The sequence below is a fragment of the Jaculus jaculus genome, chromosome 6 (genome assembly GCF_020740685.1).
Source record: "Jaculus jaculus isolate mJacJac1 chromosome 6, mJacJac1.mat.Y.cur, whole genome shotgun sequence".
Lineage (NCBI taxonomy): Eukaryota > Metazoa > Chordata > Mammalia > Rodentia > Dipodidae > Jaculus > Jaculus jaculus.
Window position 1 is genome coordinate 80,366,850 of NC_059107.1, and position 27,775 is coordinate 80,394,624.

Genomic DNA, 27,775 nt, shown 5'->3' on the forward strand with positions numbered 1-27,775 from the left:
ATAGCGGCTGAAAGAAGTACTGACTTCCTATTTCATTAGATACCAAAGATCTATGGCCTTTCCACTTCCTGTCTATTTTCATTCATATAAACCTTAACTAAATAATACTAACATTGCTACTTTCAAATATATCATACATTTTTAATTTTTATTTTTTCCCGTGCCCCTCTGTTCTGTTCAAAATCTCAGGTCCTGACACCTATATGCCAATCTAATTTTTATTAATACTGTAGCCCAGTTAAGATTCAAGGGCTGGTATCAAGTGGTGATAGTCAGCACTGATTCAGAGTTTCACTGACCCCAATCTGTTTCTAAATAAATCACATGATCAAGGTAAATCTGATTTTCAATTTTTTCAAAAATAAAAAAAATAAAATCAACATCTGTCCCAAAAGATTGTTTCAAAGATTAAAATGAAGTAAATATTTGACTATGACTTGATTTTAAGAATCTATATTAGTTGTAGCAATACATTTTTAAAAATGCTTCTTTTGGGCTAGATTGATGGCTTAGTGGTTAAGGTGCTTGCTTGAAAAGCCAAAGGACCCAGGGCCCACATAAGCCAGATGTACAAGGGAAGGCACACATTTGGAGTTCGTTTGAAGTGGCTGGAGGTCCTGGTGCATCCATTGTCTGTCTCTCTGTCTCTCTCTGTCTATTTCTCTCTCTCAAATAAATAAAAATAAAATATTAAGATAATGCTGCTTTGGACTATAAGATAGCATTTTTGAACAGATATCAACAGATTATTGTGGTAGTTTGAATCAAATGTTTCCTTTAAACACATGTTTTCTGAATGTTTGGTGATAATTTGAGAGGTGGAGCCTTGCTAGAGGAGGTGTGTTACTGGGGGCAGCTTTGGGGTGTTATAGCCAGCTCCTCCTTGCAAGAGCTATGGTCATTCTGCTGTTACTGTTATGTAACTGCTATGAAAAGCAGCTGATGTTCAGCCTCTGTGCATGCCATGTTTTCCCCTGTCATCATGAAGCTGACCCTAAGACTGTGATCCAAAATAAAACCTTTCCTCCTAACAGCTGCTTTAGGTCAGGTGTTTTGTCATAGCAATAAGGAAATAAGTACAATTATGCTACAGAGTAAGGCATCAAACAGACACAAGCATGACTTACATATTTCTTTTTTGTATTGAAAATTCTGTTTTTAGGGATTTTTTTAAACATGTGTGTGTCTTGCCAGTGCAAATAAACAAGAGAAGCTTGTGTCATTTTTTGCATCTGGCTTACATTGTGGCTGGGGTATTGAACATGGTCCAATAAGATTTGAAAGTAATATGATGGAGAATGGAATTTCAAAGGGGAAAGTGTGGAGGGGAGGGAGGGAATTAACATGGGATATATTTTTATAATCATGGAAAATGCTAATAAAAATAAAAAAAAATGGTTAAAAAAAAAAAAAGATTTGAAAGTAAGCACCTTTACCTGCTAAGCCATCTTCTCAGCCCCACAATTATCTTAATAATAAAAGGGTTTGTTAATGTTACTTTTATGCCTGCATTAAGGTGCACAAAGTCTAAAAATTTTTTAATTTTTAAAATTTTATAATTGTTTATCTGTGCTTTTTTCTTTCAACCACTGTTACATATTTTCAAATTAAAATCATTTCTTAAACTGTCAGTTATTTGGAACACAGACTTAGTTGGCCACTATCATTGATGAATAGTAATAAATTGCAGGTACTAAACTGGATATCAATTATAAATAGATTGAGACAATAAACAAAGTTCTAACTTTGTGTATGCAATAATAACCCAATTGCTATTCTTAGGTTTTACATTTTGGAGATTTTTACCAATGTAAAGAACTTAAGACACCTCACATATATATGATAATCTGGTATTCACTATGAATTCACTCAGAAAAGCCTGTTTTGCAGGTGAATTATCTTTCACAGGGAATTAGTATGAGCCACAATGACTAATTGCACATACTGCAGTTGTTTATTTTCTTCTGAAAAGTTACCATATAATTCCCCAATGCTAAAATCAAATAAAACATTTCTTGCTGGCTTCTTTTTCCTGCTTAGCTTAACACATTGCATGCAGTACAGTAGAGGGTCTCTGAGCCATTAAGCAAAGGTTAATTTTCAAGACGTGTCAAAATAAATTAGGATATCTCATCCTTGTTTTGAATTGTTTTCAGCACTGAGTCTTCTCCCAAAATTTTACATAGTTCATTGAGTCTCTGTTGCATTTTAGGAATTCCAGCTAGCTGAGATTCTAGCTTCTGTTTTTCTTCACTCAGTGTTAATCGGGTAGCAGTATCCAGTTGCTCAAAGCGCCAACCTCCTTCACCGTCAAACTGTAATAAGTGAGTGTGGTATTTCCTACAGAATTAAAACAAAATAACATTATTAGCCATAATTGAAAAAACCCAGTTTAGTTGTAGTTTTACCTAATCAATTTTCAAAGGTGACTATTTTATATTTGAGTTTTAATATTACCACATATATTAAATATTGTAACTTAAAAATTTTTATTTTAAATATTGTAATTTTTAAATAAAAAAAAAATCATTCATCTCCAGAAAATTCTTCTGAAAATACTAAATTTATTTCTTATTCTGATTGCATATGAATTACAAAGGCAGAATGCTGTTCCATTTATTAAATTATCTTCATAACCCAATATGGCTTCTCAATAAAAACATAGCACTCTTGGAATGCTAAGGAAGGGAAATCAGGAAAGAATAAAATTAAAAGGGCCATACATAGAAAGATTAAACAAAATATAGAAAAAAATTAAAAAGAAAGTAAAGGAAATATAACAATAATTCATTTATACACCATCCTCTGAGAATGGGCTCTTTTAAGTAAACATTTTCCAACAAGCAAAGCTTAGAAACATTTTTGCGCGCATGTGTGTGTGTGTGTCCATGTGTGTATGTATGTTAACATGTGTGTGTACATATGTATGCATGCATGTGGAGACCAGAGGTTGATGGTGCCTACACTCAGGCTTGCATGCAAGACAAGTCCTTTACGGGATCCCTTCTCCAGCCCCTAAGAAACATGTTTAAATGGACTCTTAGATAAGAAATATTTTAAGGATACTCCTCTGACTTGACATAATTTACTTTCTTTCTTCAGGTCTTGGGGGTACACGGGAACTTGACAGAGGGAGAGCTATTGTTACTGAGGAGACAGGGGAAAGCCTATCTTCTCTTCTCAGATTTTGTGAGGGATGCATCAAGAAGAAAAGTAGACAGAACTAGGTCCCATGACTTGTCCCCCTTCATTTTGTCTTGGCTTAGTTGGCTATGCTCCTTGAGTTTTTCTCTCATCCTTTACAGTTTTCCTTACTTCTTTCTTCCTGTAAACTCTCATCTATTATTACTTATTATTATATTACTATTATTATTATTTACTGGAATTAGTGGGCCTTTTCAAGATGCTTCTACCTCCTTTAAAAAACTGAGATAAAGATCAGATGCCACAATTCATCTTTTAAAATACAAAGTTCAAAGTGGGTGTGGTAGCACTTGCCTTTAATCTCAGCACTCAGGAGGCAGAGGTAGGAGGAGCTCTGTGAGTCTGAAGCTAGCCTAGGACTACAGAATAAGTTCCAGATCAGCCTGGACTATAGTGAGACCCTACCTCAAAAAAAATAACAACAAAAAGTAAAATTCAGTGATTTTTAATAATATCCTCAAACTCATGCAACCATCAGCACTGATTCCAGAACATTTTCTTCACCCCATGCACATTGGCAGTCTCATCCACTCCCTCTTCTACTCAACCGCACCATTCACTGGTCCTGTCGTGGATTTCTCCATTCTTAGTATTTCATATACATGCAATTACACAATCTGTGGCTCTTTGTGGCTAGTTGATTCCTTTATCAAAATGATTGTCAGGGTTGCTCAGCTGTAGCATGTTTCACTATTCATCTGCTTTGATGACTAAACTGATATTCCATTGCATGGTGCTGTATCTTTCATCTGTTCATCAGTTGATGACGTTTGTCTTCTACTAATCCCCCTTTTTGTGGTACTTGTGGTTGAACCCAGTGCTTCATCCATGCTAGGCAGTTATATGTTAGATCCCCAACCCTTTTTAAAAAAAGTACTTGAGAGAAAGAAAGTCAGTGTATAGGAATGCCAGGGCCTAGTTACCACTCCACACAAATTTCAGATGCATGTACCACTTTATGCATCCGGCTTCACATGGGTATTAGGGAATCTAACCCAGGCTATCAGGGTTTGCAAGAAAGCACCTTTAACCACTGAGCAATCTCTCCAGCTCCTATACCCTCTTTTGACTGAATGCTTTTAACATGTTAAAAAGGGGAAATTTAGTGGGGTTCAACTACAACTACAAGATCAAAGCTACAGTCAAGCTGAAAGGCTATTTGATAACACATGACCTGACACTATCTTTTCTATCTATTTCTATGTTCTTTACCTTTCCAAAACTTTGACTTCCAAGCATATAAGACAATATCAAAGTTAATTGGAAAACAACATATTTATATACCAAGGGAGAAAATACACAAAGAAAAGCACCCTATTATTACAGTATGAAAGGTAAAGTACAGGAAACTAAAAAGGATATTACATAATAACAGAGAAATAATGAAATGATAAAATGTTCATTTGTTGGGGGTCTAGGGAGAGGGCTAAGTAGGTAAGAGTACTTGCTGTACAAACATGAATATTGGAGTTCAATTCCCAACACTAAGGCAAAATAAGCCAGGCATGGCTGCACATTCCTGTAACCCAGTACTGAGAGAGGATGGAGACAGAACTGTTGAGACTTGTTGGTCAGTCAGTCTAACCAAAAAGGGGAGCTCTAAGTTCACTGAAATACTCTGTGTCAGAGAAATAAGGCAGAAGAGCAAAAGAAGACACCTGATATCTTCTTCTGGCCTCCCTCCACACATGTGAGTAAAGTGTATGCATTCACACACACATGCATACATTATATACCACTATACACTCCATACTACACACAAAAAATTCAATTTACTCCAGCCTAACTTTTCTTGAATCATATCATTCCAGGTATCACTTGACAAATACTGATTCTTAGCCAGGCATGGTGGCACACACTTTTAAACCCTTCTCTTGGGAGGCAGAGGTAGGAGTACTGCTGTGTGTTTGAGGCCAGCCTGAGACTACATAGTGCATTACAGCTCAGCCTGGTCTATAATGAGACCCTATATTGAAGAAAAAACAATAAAAAAAATTACTGATGCTTGTTAGCCTTGAACTCATGATATTCCAGTCTCAATTTCTAAAGAAGCAGCAATTACAAGCATGTGCCACCATGTCTGGCTTCTCAATCCTTAATGATGGAGAGACAAACCACAGTTCGATAGACAGAAATGCCAACTTCTTAAAGGGGAAAATTTGGAAAAACATAAATGATTGAATTAGTGACTAGGTTATGATTCTCCAAATAAAAATTGAATCCAGAGTCAAAGAACTTTGAACAATAAATGGATGGTATGAACTGACTTCTGTTTGCTCTAAATTTTAACATAAATATTCTCTGTAATAAGATGTCTAGAGAGATTTAGTATGGATTCTAGTAAAAGTTGTGGCTCGTCTGCGTTTGCAGCCATTCACACTGTGGGTGAAGCTGACTGGTCACCTGCCATAGAGTGCTGCTGCAGCAGGGGCTACAAGAGGTCTGTGCAGTCCCGTGGGAAATAGGAGGACAATACATATGAAGACTCAATTACAGTTAATAGTGTGTTTGAAGAAAGGACTTTGAGGACAGAAAAGCAAATGTAGAGATGGTGGAATATAGGTGTGAATAAGTAAGTTTTTGTGGTTTAAGTTCCTTACACCTACAGTAGTGTATGTGCCCATAGAAACTATTTTCCTCTGTTGAGTTTTGTCTCTTCATTTACAAAATGGGAATATTAAATTGTTCATATTCCATAGGGCTGCAAGACTTAAAGAGAATAAGCCCACACATAATAGGTACAATATTATTAGCAATTACTGTTATGGTGACTCGATGGAGAAGTAAGAAAAATCATAAAAAGAGTCATCTGTTTTAAAGGCAGAAAGTCCATTAGGTTTATGAGATACTATTTTCAAAACCTTTAGTTCACTTTTAGTTCAAATGAACAAACACAAACATAAGCCTGTACCCTCCATGATTTTTCTAACTTGATTACTTGCGGATGTACCAAGTTATGACATATTTTTTTCTGGATTTTAAAAGAACTACTGAAAGAATGGGTAAAAATCATCACTTTATTTTCCTTCCCAACCTACAGTAGGATCATGTTAAATATTTTTAGTTGGATAGTTATTGAATTTTCCTAACTTTGAAAACTATAAAGTGACATTCATTTCCAAATAACACATGAAAGTTATGTTAGCTTGGAAGTATCTAACAGATTAAGGTGAAATTTAGGAGAAATACAGACAGAAAATAAGTGAAATACTTTAAGCTTCAAAGTAAAACAATTAGCTAAGTTATTTTTTTAGGTAACATGGAAAACCCATCTATTCCAAATTAGCCAGCACTGGCAACACTTACCAAAGAGAAGGCCTGTGTGTTATCGACAGCAAGGATATCCCAGCCCCTATTGCAGCTTGAAATATCTTTCCTTCAACATCAATGCTGACAGCACTTGTACATTCATCCAGCAATGCATATTTTGGTCTTTTAAAAAATCAAATAGTTAATGAATTTGCTATAGGAACTATAATTCTTTCTTTGAATGATAGGAATTGCAATGTAGACAACTTCAAAGGAATAAAAGAGAATATGACATTATCAAAAGTGAGAAGTCAGGGGCTGGAGAGATGGCTTAGCGGTTAAGCGCTTGCCTATGAAGCCTAAGGACCCCGGTTTGAGGCTTGGTTCCCCAGGTCCCACGTTAGCCAGATGCATAAGGGGCGCACACGTCTTGAGTTCGTTTGCAGAGGCTGGACGCCCTGGCGCGCCCATTCTCTCTCTCCCTCTATCTGTCTTTCTCTGTGTGTCTGTCGCTCTCAAATAAATAAATAAAAATTTAAAAAAGTGTTTAAAAAAAAGTGATAAGTCAGGATAAATGGATTAGCAGTTAAGGCACTTGCCTGTGAAGTCTAAGGACCAAGGATCAATTCCCCAGTGCCCACAAAAGCCAGATACACAAAGCGGCACATGTATCTGGAGTTTGTGTGCAGTGGCAAGAGGCCTTGGTGTACCCATTCTCTCTCTTCCTATTTGCCTCTGTCTCAAAATAAAAATAAAAATACTAAAAAAGTGGTAAGTGATAAAGAAAAAAAAACCTATACCTTTTAATATGTTGGACAAAACATCACATTGTTGTTAAATTTAAATAGGTTTTCTAATACTTGCTTACAGCACAATAAGCTTTCATGTTATGCAGATACATGAATCAAGAAGTTGAGTCATAGAGAAGATGAGGATGGTGACAAGGGTCTGACTAATTACATGAAACCTTTATTTACAATAGTGAATATAAACCAGGCCACAGTCCTGTTAGGAAAGATTTAATGAGAGGATTATCTTATCAGCAATGTGACATCTAAGCATTGCTAATGGGATTTCATCACTGTAAGACTGCAGCAGAGAATGTGCCTGCGTACAAAATTAGAGTAGGCATTTAGCATTTAGCTTCGTATTGTTGGGACCATGCTTTGCAGTCAAATTCTTATAGGAATAACCAGTGAGTATTGTTTTAGCTGTGCTCAGCTTTTTTTATTTTTTTTTTAGCTCATTTTTTCTTTGGTAATGAGTTTGTACTCTCAGAGGTATGCCCTCATTTGCCACTGTTTTCTTCTTTTTATCCTTCTAGTTTCCTTTCAGGCTCTGGTCCTTGTTCTTGCCCTTTCCTATCAGTCCTGTCTTGGACTTTAGGTATGTGTTTTATCAATTTAGTTGGATTAAAGTTCATACCTATATGTCATTCACATGTAAAAATCAGGTTCAAGAATTTGCTATGACAATTTCCCTCATAAGGTATATGTATAAATATATGTAATTTTTGCTTCTGTGAATGTGGGTGCATGTGTGTAATGTGGCATGTGTGGAGTGTGTGGAGTGTGGTATATGTATTGTGCTACTGGAGCACCCCATATGCTTGCTGTGACAGGGGTCACTGGCCTGTGGTTGCTGGAGTGGAACATTATGTGTCCAGCTCTATTCTTTCTTCTGGTCTTGTTTTGAGCCTGAGTCTCTCTCTCTCTTTTTAACTAATTTTGGAGCTTGTGGGGCTCTTGAAATTCTTCCATCTCAGCTTGCCTGTGGTACTGGAGTTATAGGCCTGCATGACCATGCTAAGCTGTTTTCATGGGAATTGGCAATTTGAATTCAAGCAGTCTCAGGCTCCATCAGGCCCTGATGCCTGCTCAGGAAGCACACTTCACTGCTGAGCCATCTCTCCAGCCAAGTATTTTTATTATTTTAAAGAAAACAAAACACAATGGAGGAAAATGAAATTGGAAGTGATTCTCATTTAGCATAGATAATGACCTAGCCTTTAAGTTACTTCTCAAAGGCAGATCTTATTACTAAGATCCTGTTACTATCCGGTGAGTAGTGGAGATAGCAGGTGTAGCAGTGAAAGACAACTCTACACCCGAGGGACAGTGAAACTGCCAACCACACAAAGAACAAAAGGTCACTGTGTGCTCCCATGACAACATTAGTGGACGTAGTTTTGGGAGTTGACTACTGGCCATTTTGGTTCATTGTAAATTATCTTACTTTCCAGGATGCTTGACACTAAACAGAGAAGAGATCCCATTTTAGAATTCAAATTATATACTTTACATTCTGTTGTCATAGCAATCTGAAGTCTTGCAGATGTAAGATGAAAAACACACTTGTTTCCTTGGAAGGAATGATCTGTGTTTAAATATATCAAATAATACAGCTGGAATCTGGTACTTATAGAATGAAATAAGCATTAAATAATATCAGTTGTTAGACGTCCTTTCCTCCCTTGGTACATCATCAGTAGAATGGAATTATGAAGGACGTAATCTATCTTCCTTAACACAGAACTTTCCTGACCAGTTTTTAAATAATAAAATTAAAAACCTCTCAAAGAGTTACCAGTTTATATTAGTTTAGCAGTGGTTATTTACTCTTCACATTTTACACTTTGTAGTTTAAATGGAGAGTTTGATACAATAAAGTAATGTGACAAATTTAAAAGTAGAAAACTATACATTTTTAGCAAATTTTTTTCATTTAATGTGAAACTTCTGAATCCTGTACAATGACTTTTGGTTATTCCAAAAACAGAATGAATGGTAGTTACTTGAACCCAGCACACTTACTTATGATAAAACATACGTGCCATTCCCATTCTTTGCTTTTCCCCTCCTGACAGGACATCTTTCCAGTCCATAACAGCATCCCATCCTAAAAAATAAGTAAGTCATAATTTAACTGTTATTAACTAATATTAACTATACCTAATATTACTATATCTATTCTAGGAAACTGATTCCTAGCATATTCTAATTGGAACCAAGAAAAACATGGCATTTTGTAAAGCATATATTTCAACAGATTAAAAGCTTCATGTATAAGCTTTTTGTTTTTGATATGATATTCTTTTGACAGTAGTAACTCCTTATATTGATAGACATCTTCTGAGAATTCGAAACAATAACACTTTATAAATTTATTTGTAACTCTTTCTCTTCAAAGAGTTGGGGTATTTATGCTGATTTTTGAAGGAGGTGGGAGAAAAAAAAAACCAACAAATTTACACAGGTCAATTGCCAAGCTTAAACAGTCAGGAAGAACTAACCTGAATGGAATTCCCTGTGTATTTTTCATGAAATATGCTACTGCTTATAAGATAAATGCTATTACACAGAATAACAAATATGTCTGAGTTTACAGTTAACTATTATAGCACTATTGACATCTAGGTCTAGTGAATATTTTCAGTTTATCTGTGCAGCCCATCTATAAAAACATAGCCACTAATTGATATTTATTTTCAAAGCAAGGCTTCTATTAAAAAAACTAGGGTACATACACATATTCTAATTTGAAAATATGCTCTGAATTCTTTAAATAAAAAAATGAGGGCTGGAGAGATGGCTTAGCGGTTAAGCACTTGCCTGTGAAGCCTAAGGACCCCAGTTCGAGGCTCGGTTCCCCAGGTCCCACGTTAGCCAGATGCACAAGGGGGCGCACGCGTCTGGAGTTCGTTAGCAGAGGCTGGAAGCCCTGGCGCGCCCATTCTCTCTCTCTCTCTCTGTCTTTCTCTCTGTGTCTGTTGCTCTCAAATAAATAAATAAATAAAAATTAAAAAAAAATGAGCTGCAGAATCACATCTATTATTATTGCATTTCTGAAAATAACCATTGATATATACACAGAGGTGCATAGCTAGGATAGGAGGTATGAGATTTAAATTCTCTAAATTACCATTTTTTTCAATATTTGAATTTTTGTTTTTTTTGAGGTAGGGTCTCACTCTAGTTAAGGCTGACCTGCAATTCACTCTGTAGGTCAGGGTGACCTTGAACTCTTAGCGACCCCCCTAACTGCCTCCCTCCCAAGTGCTGGGATTAAAGGTATACACCACCATGCCTGTCTAATATTTGAAATTTTTATAAGACTGTCTCATTTTAAAACTAGAAAAGATAATTTGAAAACATCACCACAGTTTCACTCCTGCAGTCTGATTGTCTTTTCCTTCTTTCTCTCTTTCTTTCCTTCCTTCCTTCCTTCCTTCCTTCCTTCCTTCCTTCCTTCCTTCCTTTCTTTCTTTCTTTCTTTCTTTCCTTCTTTCTTTTGTTTTTTCAAGCTAGGGTCTTACTCTAAACGAGGCTGACCTGGAATTCCCTATGTAGTCTCAGGGTGGCCTGGAATTCAGAGCAATAATCCTACCTTTGCCTCCCTGAGTGCTGAGATTAAAGGTATGCCCCAACACACCCTGCTAATTTTCTTTTTTAAGGAATTTCTATTTATTTATTTGTGTGTGTGTGTGTGTGTGTGTGTGTGTGCGCGCGCGCATGCACATGCACGCAGGCTGGGATCTCTTGCTGCTGCAAATGAAAACATATCAGGTTTAACGTGGGTGCCTAGGGAATTGAACTCGTTTAGACAAGCCCTGAAAGCAAGTGCTTTAAGCCAACTCCCTGGCCCCAGAGCTTGCTTTTCAAAGAAGAAACTGACTACCAAAGCTTGACAAATGTTCAGACAATGTTTCCAAACCTTAAGTGCCCAGGGTTTATGTCTCCCATTTGGAAAACTTCCATGCTCTTCGCCCTCAACTTTTTTCCTCAGATGCATTTTAATCAATATTAAAATTTCTAAGTAAATTTGACTAAAAGGAGAGAAACTAGGAAGTAGCATCTTTACTGTTTCATATGCCCTGGGTGCTTGAGCCTTTGACAGAAAAATTCATGTTAATATGTTCATTATTAAAAATGTAATGTACCTTTTAGGTTTCTTTTCTTTTTGAGACAAGGTCTTCATGAAGTCCATGTAGCCTTGAACTTCTGATTTTCTACTTCTAACTCCAGGTGCTGAGATTACAGGCATATACGGCCATACCTTGTTTATGTGGTGCTGGGGACTAATGCTAAGCAAGAGCTCTACTACTGGGCTATCTTTCCACTACCCTCTTTATATTTCTTCCCTTAAAATTATAGATTTCCCTGCATTAAAAATGTCTAAAATTAGGTCTGGCATAGTGAAATACAGCTGTAATCCTAGGACTCACGAGGCAGAGGCAAGAGAATCATGGCTTTGAGGCCAGTCTGACCTAGACTGTAAAATCCTGCCTCAAAAAAAGTCTATAGTTATACATAAGGAACTAAAGAAAGGTGTAGGCTGGGGAGACTGCTCAATGAGTACTTGCTTGCTGTGCAAGCATGAGGACCTGAGTTTAATCCCACGTGAAATAAAAGAAAAACAAACAAACCAAAACAAACAAACAACAACAACAAAAAAACCCCAGGAGTATTGGTCTATTGGGAGACAGCCACAAGAGGATCCCTGGATCTTGCTGGCTAGGTGAGTTCCACATTTGATGAGAAGCCCTGTCTCACAATAAGGTAGAAAGTGATTGAAGAAGACATTTGATGTTGATCTCTGGCCTCCATACATATGTGCACCACGCCCGGCTCTACTCCGAACTTTAAAACAATGCAATACAATAGTATATTAAAAATAATACATGGGCTGGGTGTGGTGGCGCATGCCATTAATCCCAGCACTCGAGAGGCAGAGGTAGGAGGATCAACGTGAGTTTGAGGCCACCCTGAGACTCCATAGTGAATTCCAGGTCAGCCTGGGCTAGACTGAGACCTTACCTCGAAAAAACAAACAAACAAACAAAAAAAAACCAAAAAAAAAAAAAAGAAAAAAGAAAAAAAAAGAAAAGAAAGAAAAGGAAAGAAAAATACATGGGGCTGAGATATGGCTCAGAGGTTAAAGGCACTTGCCTGGAAAGCCTGATAGCCTGGATTTGATTCCCCAGTACCCACATAAAGCCAGATATACAAAAATGGCACATGCTTCTGGAGCTTGTTTGTAGTGGCAAGTGGGCTTACTGTGTCCATTTCTCTCCTCGGAATAACAACAACAACAATACAGAAATCTCTAGAGTGAAAAACTTTCTATTATTTCCCATAGACACTTAATTCTACTTTTCGGAGGGACTTCTGTTCACTTTCTTTAGTAAATTTACAGAATTTGTCCATTTAAAAATATTACCTCATAGATTTATATTACAAAAAATACTCAAAATTCCATTTTTATTCTGAGGAAACAATTTGAAGCAATACTTTCCCTGTGACTGACTTTCATAGCATTTATGCAATGCAAGTGATGTCTTGAGAAACTGTCTCTGATTGGTACACCAAGGAGATACATTCTGTGCTTAAAATGATTTCTCCCTGCTCACTGAGAACAAGATTTGAGAGAGAAGTCTTTGGCTGAAAGGAAGATTTAACATTTTGGTTATTATTTATTTATTTATTAGAGAGAGAGAGAGGCAGAGACTGGGCATGCCAGGGGCTTCAGCCACTGCAAATGAATTCCAGGTGCGTGCGTCCCCTTTGTGCATCTGGCTAACGTGGGTCCTTGGGAATTCAAGCCTTGAACTGGATCCTTAGGCTTCACAGGCAAGCGCTTAACCACTAAGCCATCTCTCCAGCCCAAGATTTAACTTTTATGTATTTGAGAAACTGTGTCCTTTGTTCTATAAACTCATAGGGCTTCATGGGCAATTATCGCATGACCACACAATACATGAATCAGGACTCAGTCACAGTGTTGCCCCAATAGTCATTCAGTGAGACTAAGCTGGCTCAGAAGAAAATGGTTTCCTACTTCCTAGAGATACTTCAATTTGCATATGCTTGTTATTTACCCTTCTCTTTTCTGTTTTGTAACCTTTTTGATAGACTGGAACATTGTTCTTATTGCCATTCTCTGCTAAGCAAAGGATTTGCTAGTTTAAACAGAATTTTGGCATGCTTCTTTCAAAGGAAGTGGAACACTAGCAAAGGGAAGTTTTTTTGTGTGTTTTGTTTTTGTTTTTTTTAGCTGAAATGTTTCATGTTTAAGAATCAAGCAAGTAAAACTAGTTTCCTTGGAAATTTGTTAATGTGAAAGAATAGAACAGTTCTTATTAGTGCCTAAAAAGCTAAAGGTTAGCACAGCATAGTAGCACACTTAGCATCAAACACTGACTTTTTTCAAGTAAATCTGTGTTTGAATTCCTGTTCCTCCATGTGTTATGGGATCCTGTAAGTAACTAATCTGAATTGAATCTATAAAAGAGACAATCAACCCTCCATCATTATACTACTATTAATATAAATAAAACATGTGTAAATTACTTAGAACATGTTATGTTCTACGTAATAAATAAGTCACAATAATATTACTAAGGTTTGAACATTCCCCTTTTTAATTTGCAGACAAAAGAAAGAACAAAATGCGTTAGATGTCTGAGGCATGGGAGTATAAAAATTCTAGGCTTGGAATACTCTGTGTGTATGTGTTACTGAGACTGACCCAGGTCGTCACACATACTAGGCAAATGTTCTATCAATGAGCTTTATTCATAGCCTTTGAACATTCAAAATGTGACTACATATGTGAAAATTCTGTGTAAACTATCAGAAACCCTAAAAATCATTAGCATCATCTGCAATTACCAACCACTGTTCATTTTTTGTATCACTATGGTAATGCTTTCTAGTCTTATTGACACAGAAACTTTACAAAAAAGATAGTCACCACTATTTGACCACTGAAGATCCATTGTAGGGCTAACTAGGACTTGATTCTTAATCACTGTACTACTTCTCCCTTTGAAATAAAGGTTATGGATGGGACATAACATTCCCACAGAAGTCAACCTGGAATTCTGAATTGTAATTTTGGTAATTTTTCTAGGCTATTAAATTATACAACTTGCCAAGTTATTTGAAAGTGTGGCTATTCAGTAACTGCTTTTAAGCTCATATGCACACATATATTTCAAATTTGTCTTATTCTGAAAAAATAAGGAGGTTTCTATATATTATCAAATTATTTTATGTACTACTTGAGCAAGAAAAAAATCATTAGAAAAATTATGGAATACAAAACATTATGTGATATCTACTTCTCAAATCACTGTTTAGTATCAGAATGTGAATATATCTGTCATAGACTTAATACATCTAAAATGACATCAACTTTGGGTTAATATAAAAGAAACACTTTTAAATGCTCACTGAAGCTATATGAGAACTTGATAAAAGCTTAGTGTGCTATGTTAAACCACACAATCAGAAAAGGGGATCTCAATCATGGAAAAAGGATAAAATAGAATAAAACTATCTTTACTCTTATGTGCTTATGGTCTTATCATGAGTTCAGATTAAACCACAAGCTCTGCATCTGTGATTAGTAATCTTTATTGTCAGATTGCCTAGATTTACAATCACTGTTACTAAAGCACATTCTGGTGCCTCAGTAAAGATGTTTCCTGGGTGAATTAACTGAGGTTGGGAGGCCCACCTGAATGTGAGTGGCACTACCTATGATGTGAGGAATAAAAGGGGAAAAAGGAGAAAGCCATCCAGGTACCAACCAACAAGAACTTCCTCTGCTTCCTGATCCACCATGATATGAACAATCTCCTCTACCACAGCCTTCCCATCATGATGAACTGAAACATTTGGAACCATGAACACAATAAATAGTTCATCCTTAAAACTGTTTATGCCAGGTATTTGGTCACAGTGGTAAAAGTAACTAATAGCATATCCAAGTTTATTTTTCAAATGAAGTTAAATATATTTTTTAAAAAAGAATGCCAGTTTACCTCCTTCTCTTTGAACTATGTGGTAGAGGTGGACATTGTGTAGAATGCATTCTAAATCCCCATCAGTACAACCCTTCTTATGCATGTCATCGATGGAGTCAGGATAAATGACTTGATCCCGGAGGCTTCCAAGTGACATATATGGCCTGCAAAACACCGAGCACAATCCTAGAGCAAAATCACTTCCGCTTACTCACGGTGACATCCCTGCAGCCTGAAACCAACAGAGCAGAGCTCAAACACTGAACTTAATGGATTATACTTGTAAGCTGCCCATGAATATGCCCTCTCAGGAATTGCAAAACCTCCTGTTAATGCCAAAAATATTGAGATGTTGACATAGAAAAGCTTTTTTCAAGAAGTCCTTCAATCTTTTCAGTAGAGAAACTGATTTTTCCACTGTTCTTAATTATTATCTGAATTAAATACAAAATTTGGAGTTTTGACATCATTGTGAATAAATAAACTGAATAGCATGCCATTCTTAATCACCAAATGTAAGGTAGAATGACATCGAGTTTCTTGTTTTCAGATGAGCAAAAATCCAGTATCTTCAACCAGCAAGCAGACCATAGATAAACTAGGTGTGCTCACACAATGACAAAAATGCAAAAAGCTACAACCTCTTTGCAGGAGATCTGGTGAACCAAAATATACTTTGCTCTTCACCCCACCTCTGGGCATTTACTCTGAGGAGCTAGTTCTAAGAATACCAAAAATAAAAACATGCTCTAAGTTATCCATCACAGCATTATTTTGAGATAACAAAATATTGGGAAACAATTTTAACACCTATACAAAGAAAATTGTGTGAGCATATTAGCATATCTACTGAACAAGTGTCAAAGATAACAGGGATATATATTTGAATGGAATAGGGTGATTTTCATTATGCATAGTTAAGCTGGAAGGAAAATGCAAAAGTATCAACTAACAGGTTTTTAAAATAATTTTTTTGTTTATTTTTATTTATATATTTGATAGTGACAGAGAAAGAGGCAGATAGGGAGAGAAGAGAGAGAATGGGCGCGCCAGGGCCTCCAGCCACCGAAAACAAACTCCAGATGCATGTGCGCCCTTGTGCATCTGGCTAACGTGGGACCTGCAGAACTGAGCCTCGAACCGGGGTCCTTAGGCTTCACAGGCAAGCGCTTCACCGCTAAGCCATCTCTCCAGCCCTAACAGGGTTTTTTTTGAAGTTCTATTTAAAATTTTTTTAATTAAATAGTTTTGTATTCAGTAAATACAGTCAGTTTGGTACGATTACTAGGCTCATCTGTGACCTACTCCCTCACCTTGGTTTTTAACAGCAGTACAGATGTGCTACAGCATCCTCTGAGTTGTAGGAAGGTTAGCTGTATACCTGGTCTCTATCCACTAGATGTCAGTATTGTCTCCAGATATTGCCAAATAACCCCCTATGGAACAAAACAGTTCCTAGTTGAGAATTACTAATATATATAATAAGTATATCACCTTCTATTAAAATAAAAAGGTAAAAAAATCCAAATAATTGGTTCTACCTATGAAAAGAAACAAAGTGAATAAGAATCTAGTGAAATTGGTTAACTAAGGAGGCAAAAAGAGTAAGCAGGAAGATATGGGAGGAAATGGTTTGTCCAAATATTTCTTTACAGATTGTGCTTTTTAGAATCATGCTAACATGTTACTATTTGATGAACAAAATTAAATCAACACAATGAAGAAATTATAAAGTTGACTACAAACAAAAGGAAATTTATTAAATGGTGTGTCCATCAGAGAACATAACCATCCATAGAATGAGTGGCGTGTAAGAACAGAAATGAAGAGTAACTGGAACTTGGCCTCATAGATAAAACAAAGTTTAATATAAAAAGAAATCTTGGGCTGGAGAGACGGCTTACTTGTTAAGGTGTTTGCCTGCACCTAATGACCCAGGTCTGATTCCCTAGTACCTATGTAAACTAGATGCACAAGGTGGTACTTGTGTCTGGAACTGTGGTTAGAAGCCCTGGTGTGCCCATTCTCTCCCATTCTCTCTCTCTCTCTCTCTCTCTCTCTCTGTCTCTCTCTCTCTTCTCAAATAAATAAAATAATTTTTAAAAAGGAAATCTTAGCCGGGTGTGGTGGTGCACGCCTTTAATCCCAGCACTTGGGAGGCAGAGGTAGGAGGATCGCTGAAAGTTCAAGGCCACCTTGAGACTACATAGTGAATTCCAGGTCAGCCTGAGCCAGAGTGAGACCCTATGTTGAAAAACAAAAAAAAAAAAAACAAAAAAAAAAAACAAAAAAAGGAAATCTTGACCTTCATTTGGAAATATCTATGGAATATATGAAATATTTATTTTGACTATTTATGGTAATGATATAGGCACAGCAATCCTGAAACTCTTAATATATATAGTTGAATTGATTAAGTAGACAAATATTTTAATAATATTAGGAGATAAGTTTCTCCCAATGAAAGAAGGAAGATACAAACATGAAATGTTGAAAGAGAAAGAAATCATTTGAATTACAGATTAGAGTACTGGTATGAATTTATTATTAACCCTTCCCCCCAGTCTCACCACTCATGGCTAGAATTTATATGCCATCCATTCAGCAAGACATAACATCATTTAGGCCATGCAGTGGGTTCCTTGTAGGCATCCATAACTATATACTTACAAACAAACATACTTACTTACAAAGATGATCTCTGCAGATATAATTAAGGATCTCGAGACATATTCATCCTAAATTAATCAGATAGGCCTTAAACTCAACAAACATCCTTATTAAAAGAGGAGAAACATGGAAGCAAAGAAGGATATGAAGGCGATGGGGCTGCCATCATGGAGCCATAGCCTAGGAACACTTAGAGCCACTGGAAGTAATAATAGGAAATAATTCTCCTCTTGTGTTTTTACATTAAGTATACATGGTCAATACCTTGACTTGTAGCCTCTAAAACTGTGAGAACATGAATTAACATTGTTTCAAACTACCAATCATTTTGTGGCTTGTTACAGCAAACCTTGGAAAGTAACACAGATAGGATTGCTGCAAAAAAAATGCATTAACTGGAATGGTATTATAAGGAAACTATAAAACAGGCTCAAATGAGGGAATGTCTTGAAAATGACACTAGTCTTTTGTTTTGAGTTTGGAGAGAGATGGTTTTAAATACAATATGTACTTTGCAGATCTAAGGTACATATCTCTTTTTCAAGACTCAGTGTACTGAGAAGTGACGGTTGAGTGTTTAGCATGTGATTTGACATCTCTATTATAAACCCCCCCCCAAGGCCCAGAGACAAAAGCAGAAGGGGGAAAAAAAGAATATACACACTGAAAAACAACAGGCTGGGGCGACTTCTGGTCAAGATAGCATCCACCTAACCATGCCTCACCTCTCTCGGAAGGAAAGACAAGACCTTTAGGGTACACTGTTTTTTTTTAGGGGTTTGCAGATTCTAGTAGACCTCCAGTGGGAGGGCACAGAGGATCAAAGTAGGGAATTCACTGATTCTCATGGACTTGGGTAGCCCATCAGTGCCCCAATCCCCTCTAGCAGCTGTCCTAGCCCCAGGTTCCTCCTGCACGAACTTCAGGCTAAGTGGACCCAGGCCAGCAGGCCAGCAAAGCTCATCCTACTTACCGCCACCCCCCTACCCCATTCCGTGGCCCAGGCCAGCAGGCTAGGGTCCCCCCAGCCTTGGGTTCCAGCAACCATGGAGCTCCACACATGAATACCATTGCTGCCCCCGCCCCCATGCATTGACCCAGGCCATCAGGCTAGCGTTCCCCCAGGGGACTTCCACACACCAATACCTTCCCACTCACCTCTGCCCCCCACCCCTGTGCACAGACACAGGCCAGCAGGCTAGTGTTCCCCCAGGGGACCTCCATGCACAAATGCTGTCCCATTCACTGTTGCTCTCCCGTCACGCTTGCCCCCACCCCCTGCCATGCACAGACCCAGACCACAGGCTCACAAAATGGGGCAGAGAAATGAACAGGGAGTTCTCAGAGGAAGAAATAGAAATGGCAAAAACACACTTAAGAAAATGTTCATCATTTCTAATCAGCAGGGAAATGCAAGTTAAAATAACTATGAGATTCCACCTTACCCTAGTAAGGATAGCAAACATTAAAAAAATCAAATGAGGGCTGGAGAGATGGCTTAGCAGTTAAGTGCTTGCCTGTGAAGCCTAAGGACCACGGTTCGAGGCTCAGTTCCCCAGGTCCCACGTTAGCCAGATGTACAAGGGGCGCACGTGTCTGGAGTTCATTTGCAGAGGCTGGAAGCTCTGGTGCGCCCATTCTCTCTCACTCCCTCTATCTGTCTTTCTCTCTGTGTCTGTTGCTCTCAAATAAATAAATAAAAAATTTAAAAAAAATCAAATGAAAACAAATGCTGGTGAGGATGTGGAGAAACAGGAAACCTCATTCACTGTTGGTGGGAATCTAAGATGGTACAACCACTATGGAAAGCAATATGGAGACTTCTAAAATGGTGGACTATAGAGTTACCAACAGACCCAGTTATTCCCTTACTGGACATTTATCCTAAATGCCCCATGCCTTAGTTCAGAGATATTTGCTCAATGTTTATAGCTGCTCAACTCATAACAGCTAAGAGCTGAAATCAACCCAGATGTCCATCATTAGACAAATGGATAACCAAGATATAGTATATCTGCACAATGGAATTCTACACAGCAGTTAGGAAAAATGATACAATGAAATTTGAAGAAATATGGTCAAACTTGGAACAAACTATACTCAGCAAACTCACCCAATCACAGAAAGATAATCATCTCATAGTCTTACTCATCTGTGGCTCCTAACCTGATTCTACCCGAGATGCTGACATCCATAATAAGCATCTCGAGGACCAGACAATAGGGTGGGTGGGGCAGAAGGGGAGAATAAGGGTGTAGGGGACCCAAAACTGGACACAAGTGGCAATGGTACCATAAAATTATATATCCTAAAAGACAGACTAAATGATTGAACCTTCATCAGGTCCTTAAGAGGAACATCTGAATCACAGGGCCCTGTAGAATGTATGATAAAGACTAGCCTTAATCTTCAATTTTTTTTTTATCTCTCTCCCTCTTCTCTCTTTTCTTTCTATCTCCTTTATATCATCTCTCATTTTCTTCCATTTTTCCTTGGTGCTGACCTGTAACTCCCAGTACCAGCATGCAGTAAATATCCACAATGAGATGTTGATCAGAGAGACCTACAAGGTTTCCCAAAAGAAGACATATTTCTGTCAGAGTACTGGATGACCCACCAAAGGTTAATGGTAAGACCCTACTGCTGAAGACACCATATGCTGTTGGTTCAAAAAATGGAGTGACCTGGCTGGAATCTGGAAGAGAATCAGTCCCTAGACAGTTAACTTGTTTAGTGCCAGAAGGTGCTACATGAGCAACTGGGGGAAAATGACCAACATCTATCCAAGCAGCTCATGGTCTAAGCTACTCAGCAGCAAACAACCTGGCGTGATGCTCAAGCAAGTGCAATAAGCACACAGCCATGGTGGGTAACCAACTGCTTTTGATTTGGCTAATGGACCTGCTCAGTGGAATGGAACCCATAGCTGGTTCTGGGAAACAAGTCAGAACCATATCCAAAAAATGAGCCTGCTGTCCATTATCAAGCTCCTACCAATAGTGGGCTACAAGAGGGCCTGAACCTATTAAATTATTTCTAAAATAATAATGGGTATCCATGTATCTTGCACTGACTTCACTCTCCATTGGAGAATTTACTTCTCTTTTTCAGATGGATGCAGATCCTGAGGAGAGAATCAGCCCATCGCACCTCACCAAGGCCCTAACTGAAATCATAGAGTAATTGGGTAAATGAGCAAGAGTGCTGCTTTCTTGGTGAACTTGGTACTAGCACAAGGGTGAAGGAGATAGACACAGAGAACACTGAACTCCTACCAAACCAGATATCCAGAGACATAGAGGCTCCCAAGACCTCATCACTAAAATAGACCTAAAACAGACCCAACGTGGCTCAGGGAAATTTGCAGAAAAGGAAGCAGAAAGAATGTTAGAGCCATATGTTGGGACATTATACAGACAGACATTGCCTCTTACCTATAACTGATGGCTAACCCCAAAATGCACAGCCCACATTCCCCAACAAAAAGGGTCTCTGTGAAGGGGGAAGGACAGGGAGGAGGCTAACAATGGTACTGACATGGCTGTATATGCAATGTGTACATAACCAATAATAACAAAGAAAGAAAAAAAAAGAATATAAGAGACAAAGGATGGGGAGGAGTGCTTTGGTACACAAGCCTTAGGAAGCTCAGAAACATGCCTCACAAGTGCCCTCGCCAAGGGTTATTTTACAAATACATCAGGTAGATCAGTTACCATTTCAGAATGTTATTGGCCATTTGCTCTGGCCCATGTGAAAAAGGACTTTGCAAAATACCTAGACTGAGTAGCAAAAAGAAATAGATTGCTCATAATTAGTAACAGTACAAAGAGGAATTAAATTTACTTTAGCTAGTATAGCCTAGAATCATTTCTATATAGTATAGAAAAGTTACTGGCATAAATCCATCAGTATCACAGTATGCTCAAATAGCATTATTTAAACACTAACCATAACTGTTTCCCTGGGGAATCTGAAATTCTTATAAATTCATTTATAACTATTAATTATTATAGTAAAACTATTTATGATCAAATCCATTCCCTGGGGGCTGGAGAGATAGCTCAGCAGTTAAAGGCACTTGTTAGCAAAGTCTGATGGCCTGGGTTTGAATCCCCAGTACCAACATAAAGTCAGATGCAAAGAGGACCATTTGTAATGGCCGGAGGCCTTGGTATGCCAATACTCTTTCTTTTCTCTTCTTTCTTTCCTTACCCCCTTCCTTTCCTTCTTTCTTTTCCTTTCTTTTCTCTTTCCTTTCCCCTGCACTTCCCTTCACTTTCCTTTTCCTTCCTTCCTTCCTACCTTCTCTCTCTCTCTCAAATCAAAAATAAATACAAAAATAATATTTTAAAAATACATTCCTAATAACTACAGCTTTCTATACTTCTTACAAATGTCTGAAGGTATTTTTTTTTGATGGGTTAAGATATATTTTATTTCATTTTTATTAGCATTTTCCATGTTTATAAAAAAAATCCCATGGTAATTCCCTCCATCCCCCTGACACTTTCCCCTTTGAAATTCTATTCTCCATCATATTACCTCTACATGTCAATCATTGTACTTACATATATACAATATCAACCTATTAAGTACCCTCCTCCCTTCCATTCTCTTCCCTTTATGTCACCTTATCAACTTACTGGCCTCTGCTACTAAGTATTTTCATTCTCACACAGAAGCCCAGTCATCTGTAGCTAGGATCCACATATGAGAGAGAACATGTGGCGCTTGCCTTTCTGGGCCTGGGTTACCTCACTTAGTATAATCCATTCCAGGTCCATCCATTTTTCTGCAAATTACATAACTTCAATTTTCTTTACTACTGAGTAGAACTCCATAGTATAAATGTGCCACATCTTCATTATCCACTCATCAGTTGAGGTACATTTAGGTTGCTTCCATTTCCCAGCTATTATAAATTGAGCAGCAATAAACATGGTTGAGCACATACTTCTAAGGAAATGAGATGAGTCCTTAGGATATATGCCTAGGAGTGCTATAGCTGGGTCATACGGTAGATCAATCTTTAGCTGTTTTAGGAACCACCACACTGTTTTCCACAATGGCTGGACCAGATTGCATTCCCAACAGCAGTGTATAAGGGTTCCTATTTTTCCACATGCCCGCCAACATTTATGATCATTTGTTTTCATGATGGTGGCCAATCTGACAGGAGTGAGATGGAATCTCAATGTAGTTTTAATCTGCATTTCCCTGATGACTAGTGACGTAGAACATCTTTTTAGATGGTTATATGCCATTCGTATTTCTTCCTTTGAGAATGCTCTATTTAGCTCCATAGCCCATTTTTTTTGATTGGCTTGTTTGATTCCTCATTATTTAATTTTTTGAGTTCTTTGTATATCCTAGATATTAATCCTCTATCAGATATATAGCTGGCAAAGATTTTTTTCCCATTCTGTAGGTTGCCTCTTTGCTTTTTTCACTGTGTCCTTTGCAGTGCAAAATCTTTGTAATTTCAGAAGGTCCCAGTGATTAATCTGTGGTTTGATTGCCTGAGCAATTGGGGTTGTATTCAGAAAGTCTCTGCAAGACCAATATGTTGAAGGGTTTCCCCTACTTTTTCCTCTAGCAGTTTCAGAGTTTCAGGTCTGATGTTAAGGTCTTTAATCCATTTGGACTTAATTCTTGTGCATGGCGAGAGAGAAGAATCTATTTTCATCCTTCTGCACATATATATCCAGTTTTTCCCAACACCATTTGCTGAAGAGGCTGTCTTTTCTCCAGTGAGTATTTTTGGCATTTTTATCGAATATCAGGTGGCTATAGCTACTTGGGCTTACATCTGGGTCCTCTATTCTGTTCCACTGATCTACATGTCTGTTTTTGTGCCAGTACCACGCTGTTTTTGTTACTATGGCTCTGTAGTATAGGTTAAAATCAGGTATGGTGATACCACCAGCTTTATTTTTGGTGCTCAGTACTATTTTTGATATTTGAGGTTTTTTTGTGATTCCAAATGAATTTTTGGATTGTTTTTTTCTATTTCCATGAAGAATGCGTTTGGAATTTTGATAGGGATTGCATTAAATGTGTAGATTGCTTTTGGTAAGATTGTCATTTTCACAATATTGATTCTTCCAATCCAGGAACAAGGGATGATTCTCCACTTTCTAGTGTCTTCTGCAATTTCTCACTTCAGTGTTTTAAAGTTCTCATTGTAGAGATTCTTTACTTCCTTGGTTAGGTTTATTCCAAGGTAATTTATTTATTTATTTATTTTTGATGCAATTGTGAATAGGAGTGATTCTCTGATTTTATCCTCTGTGTGTTTGTTGTTAGCATATATGAAGGCTACTGATTTCTGTGTATTTATTTTCTGTCCTGCTACATGGCTGTAAGTTTTGATCAGCCCTAACAGTTTGTTAGTAGAGTCTTTAGGGTCCTTTATGTATAAAATCATGTCATCTGCAAATAATGATAACTTGATCTCTTCCTTTTCAATTTGTATCCATTTTATGTGTGTCTTTTGCCTTATTGCTATGGCTAAGACTTCCAAAACTATATTACATAAAAGTGGGCACAGTGGACACCCTTGTCTTATTCCTGATTTTAGTGGAAAAGCTTCCAGTTTTTCCCCATTTAGTAATATGTTGGCTATAGGCTTGTCATAAATAGCTTTTGTTATATTGAGATATGTTCCTTCTATTCCCACTCTCTGTAGGACTTTTATCATGAAGGGATGTTGAACTTTGTCAAATGCTTTCCCTGTGTCCAGTGAGATGATCATGTGATTTTTGTCCTTCAACCTATTTATATAATGTATTACATTTATAGATTTGTGTATATTGAACCATCCCTGCATCTCTGGGATAAAGACCACTTGGTCAGAGTGAATGATCTTTTTGATATACTCTTGTATTCTGTTTGCCAATATTTTGTTGAGAATTTTTGCATCTATGTTCATGAGGGAGATTGGTCTGTAATTTTCTTTTTTTGTTCTATCTTTGCCTGGTTTTGGTATCAGGGTGATACTGGCCTCATAGAAGGCATTTGGTAGAATTCCTTCTTTTTCTATTTCCTGGAAAAGCTTAAGAAGCAATGGTGTTAACTCTTCCTTAAAGCTCTGGTAAAATTCAGCAGTGAATCCATCCGGGCCTGGGCTTTTTTTAGTTGGGAGATTATTGATAACTGTTCAGATCTCCATGTTTGTTATAGGTCTATTTAAGTGATTAATCTCATTTTGATTTAATTTAGGTAGGTCATATAAAACAAGGAAATAATCTATTTCTTTCAGATTTTCATACTTTGTGGAGTACATGCTTTTACAGTATGTCCCTATGATTTTTTTAATTTCTCTGGAATCTGTTGTGATGTTACCTTTTTCATCTCTGATTTTATTAATTTATGTCTCTTCTCTCTTTCTTTTGGTCAGATTTGCTAAGCGTTTATCAATCTTGTTTATCCTTTCAAAGAACCAACTCTTTGTTTCATTAATTCTTTGGATTTTTTGTTTGTTTGTTTGTTTGTTTCTATTTCATGAATTTCTGCCCTAATCTTTATTATTTCTTCCCATCTACTGATTTTTGGCTTGCCTTGTTCTTCTTTTTCCAAGGCTTTATGGTGAAGCATTAGGTCGTTTACTTGTGACCTTTCTAATTTCATTATATAGGCAATTAAGGCTATAAATTTACCTCTTAGAAGTGCCTTCATTGTGTCCCAGAGATTTTGATATGTTGTGTTCTCATTATCGTTTGACTCTATAAATTTTTTGATTTCCTTCTTGATTTCTTCATTGACCCATTCATCATTTACTAGTGTATTGTTTAGTTTCCATCATTTTGTGTATGTTCTATATCCTTTCTTGCTACTGATTTGTAGTTTAATTCCATTGTGGTCAGATAGAATGCAAGGAATTATTTCAATTTTCCTGAATTTCTTAAGATTTGCTTTATGTCCTAATATATGGTCTATTTTAGAAAATGTTCCATGTGCTGCTGAAAAGAATTTATATTCTGCAGCCTTTGGATGAAATGTCCTGTATATATCTATTAGGTCCCTTCCTTCTATGACCTCATTTATTCCAAATGCCTCTCAGTTTATTTTTTCCCGGGATGACCTGTCAATTGATGAGAGTGGGGTGTTAAAGTCACTCTCCACCACTGTGTTTGGTGTTATCTGTGACCTTAATTCTAATACTGTTTGTTTGATGAATTTGGGAGCCCCCATGTTAGGTGCATATATCTTTAGGATTGTAATGTCCTCCTGTAGGAGTGTGCCCTTAATCAATATAAAGTGACCTTCCTTATCTTTCTTGACTAACGTTGGACTAAAGTCTACCTTGTCAGATATTAGGATAGCAACCCCTGCTTGTTTTCTAGGCCCATTTGCTTGAAACACCGTCTTCCAACCTTTCACCCTAAGATAATGTCTATCCCTTGTAGAAAGGTGAGTTTCTGGGAGACAACAAATTGTAGGATCCTGCTTTTTAACCCAGTCTGCAAACCTATGTCTTTTCGTTGGGGCACTGAGTCCGTTAATATTAAGAGATACTATTGAAAGGTGTGGGTTTATGTTTGCCTTTTTTTTTTTTTTTTTTTTTTGGTGGTTCTGGTTCTACCTGTGCTCTCTTGTGTTAACTAGTATTTGAGTATTGCTTGTTTTTTCTAGGGTCCTTATATGTGTGCTTTTGCTTTTCTTCTGCATGGAGGATTCTATTTACTGTATTTACTGTAGAGCTGGTTTTGTCTTCAAATACTACTTTAACCTGCTTTTGTCATGGAATGTCCTTATTTCTCCGTCTATTTGAATGGATAGGTTTGCAGGATAAAGTAACCTTGGTTGACAGTTGTTATCTTTCAGAACTTGGAATATATCACTCCAAGCCCTTCTGGCTTTTAAAGTTTTTGTTGAATAATCCACTATAATCCTGATGGGATTGCTTTTGTAGTAACTTGATTTTTCTCTCTAACTGCTTTCAATATATTTTCTTTGGTTTGTGTGTTTGGAAGTTTGATTATAATATGGCGAGGAGAGGTTCTTTCCAGGTTTTGTCTGGCTGGGGTTTGAAAGGCATCCTGTATCTGCATTGGCACCTCTTTCCCACTTTAGGGAAAATTTTCTTCTATGATTTTGTTGAAGACTCCCTACTATGCCTTTGGAGTGGAATTCTTCTCCTTCTACTATGCCCTGAATTCTTATATTGGATCTTTTCATAGTGTCCCGAATATCTTGAAATTCCCACTCATACTTTTCTATAAGTTTGTCTTTCTCTTTTTTGGACTGTATTAGATCTGCCACCTGGTCTTCTAGCTTAGATATTCTGTCCTCTCCTTCATCCATTCTACTGGTGAGATTTTCTAGAGTTTTTTATTTCATTAACTATGTTCTTCATTGCTAGTAATTCTGACTGTTTTTTCTTTATTATTTCTATTTCCTTATTTATGTCTTGTATTGCCTTCTTTATTTCATGAAATTGGTGTCCTGCATCTTCTTTGATTCCTTTGATTTCCTCTTTAAGTTCCTCTTTAACTCCTTTGATTTGTTCTCTGACTTCTTTGAACATATTTACAATCATTCTTTTGAACTCTTTCTCAGGCATTTCCTCTAACTCATTCTCACTGGAGGTCATTTCTGATGCATTAATACTTTTGGGTGGATTTATATCGTCTTGGTTTTTAGTGTTTCTTGTGTTATATTGTATATATTTTTGCATCTTGGATTAAGTTAATGCTTGGATTTTCTAGCTAGCTGGGTATTCTTCACTGTCAATTGATTTGATGTTATATATTTTCAGGGTAGGAGCTTAAGGTGTTAGGTGTGGCTCTTATGACTTTCAGAGTATCTACAAAGGTGCTCCTAGTGGTTGAGTTTTCC

At 37.2% G+C, this 27,775-nt stretch overlaps 1 protein-coding gene across 1 annotated transcript in view; it reads right to left on the minus strand.

Moving 5' to 3' along the window:
- Positions 1 to 1,638: 1,638 nt before the first annotated feature.
- Abcd2 (ATP binding cassette subfamily D member 2) overlaps positions 1,639 to 27,775 on the minus strand; it is a 70,238-nt gene continuing 44,101 nt past the window's right edge. The window contains exons 7-10 of the mRNA XM_045153040.1: positions 15,281 to 15,426; positions 9,267 to 9,351; positions 6,511 to 6,636; positions 1,639 to 2,340 (exon numbers count right to left, since the gene is read on the minus strand). Of these exons, the coding sequence (XP_045008975.1) occupies positions 2,121 to 2,340; positions 6,511 to 6,636; positions 9,267 to 9,351; positions 15,281 to 15,426 (577 nt within the window). The 3' untranslated portion in view covers positions 1,639 to 2,120. The remainder of the gene's footprint in view (positions 2,341 to 6,510; positions 6,637 to 9,266; positions 9,352 to 15,280; positions 15,427 to 27,775) is intronic.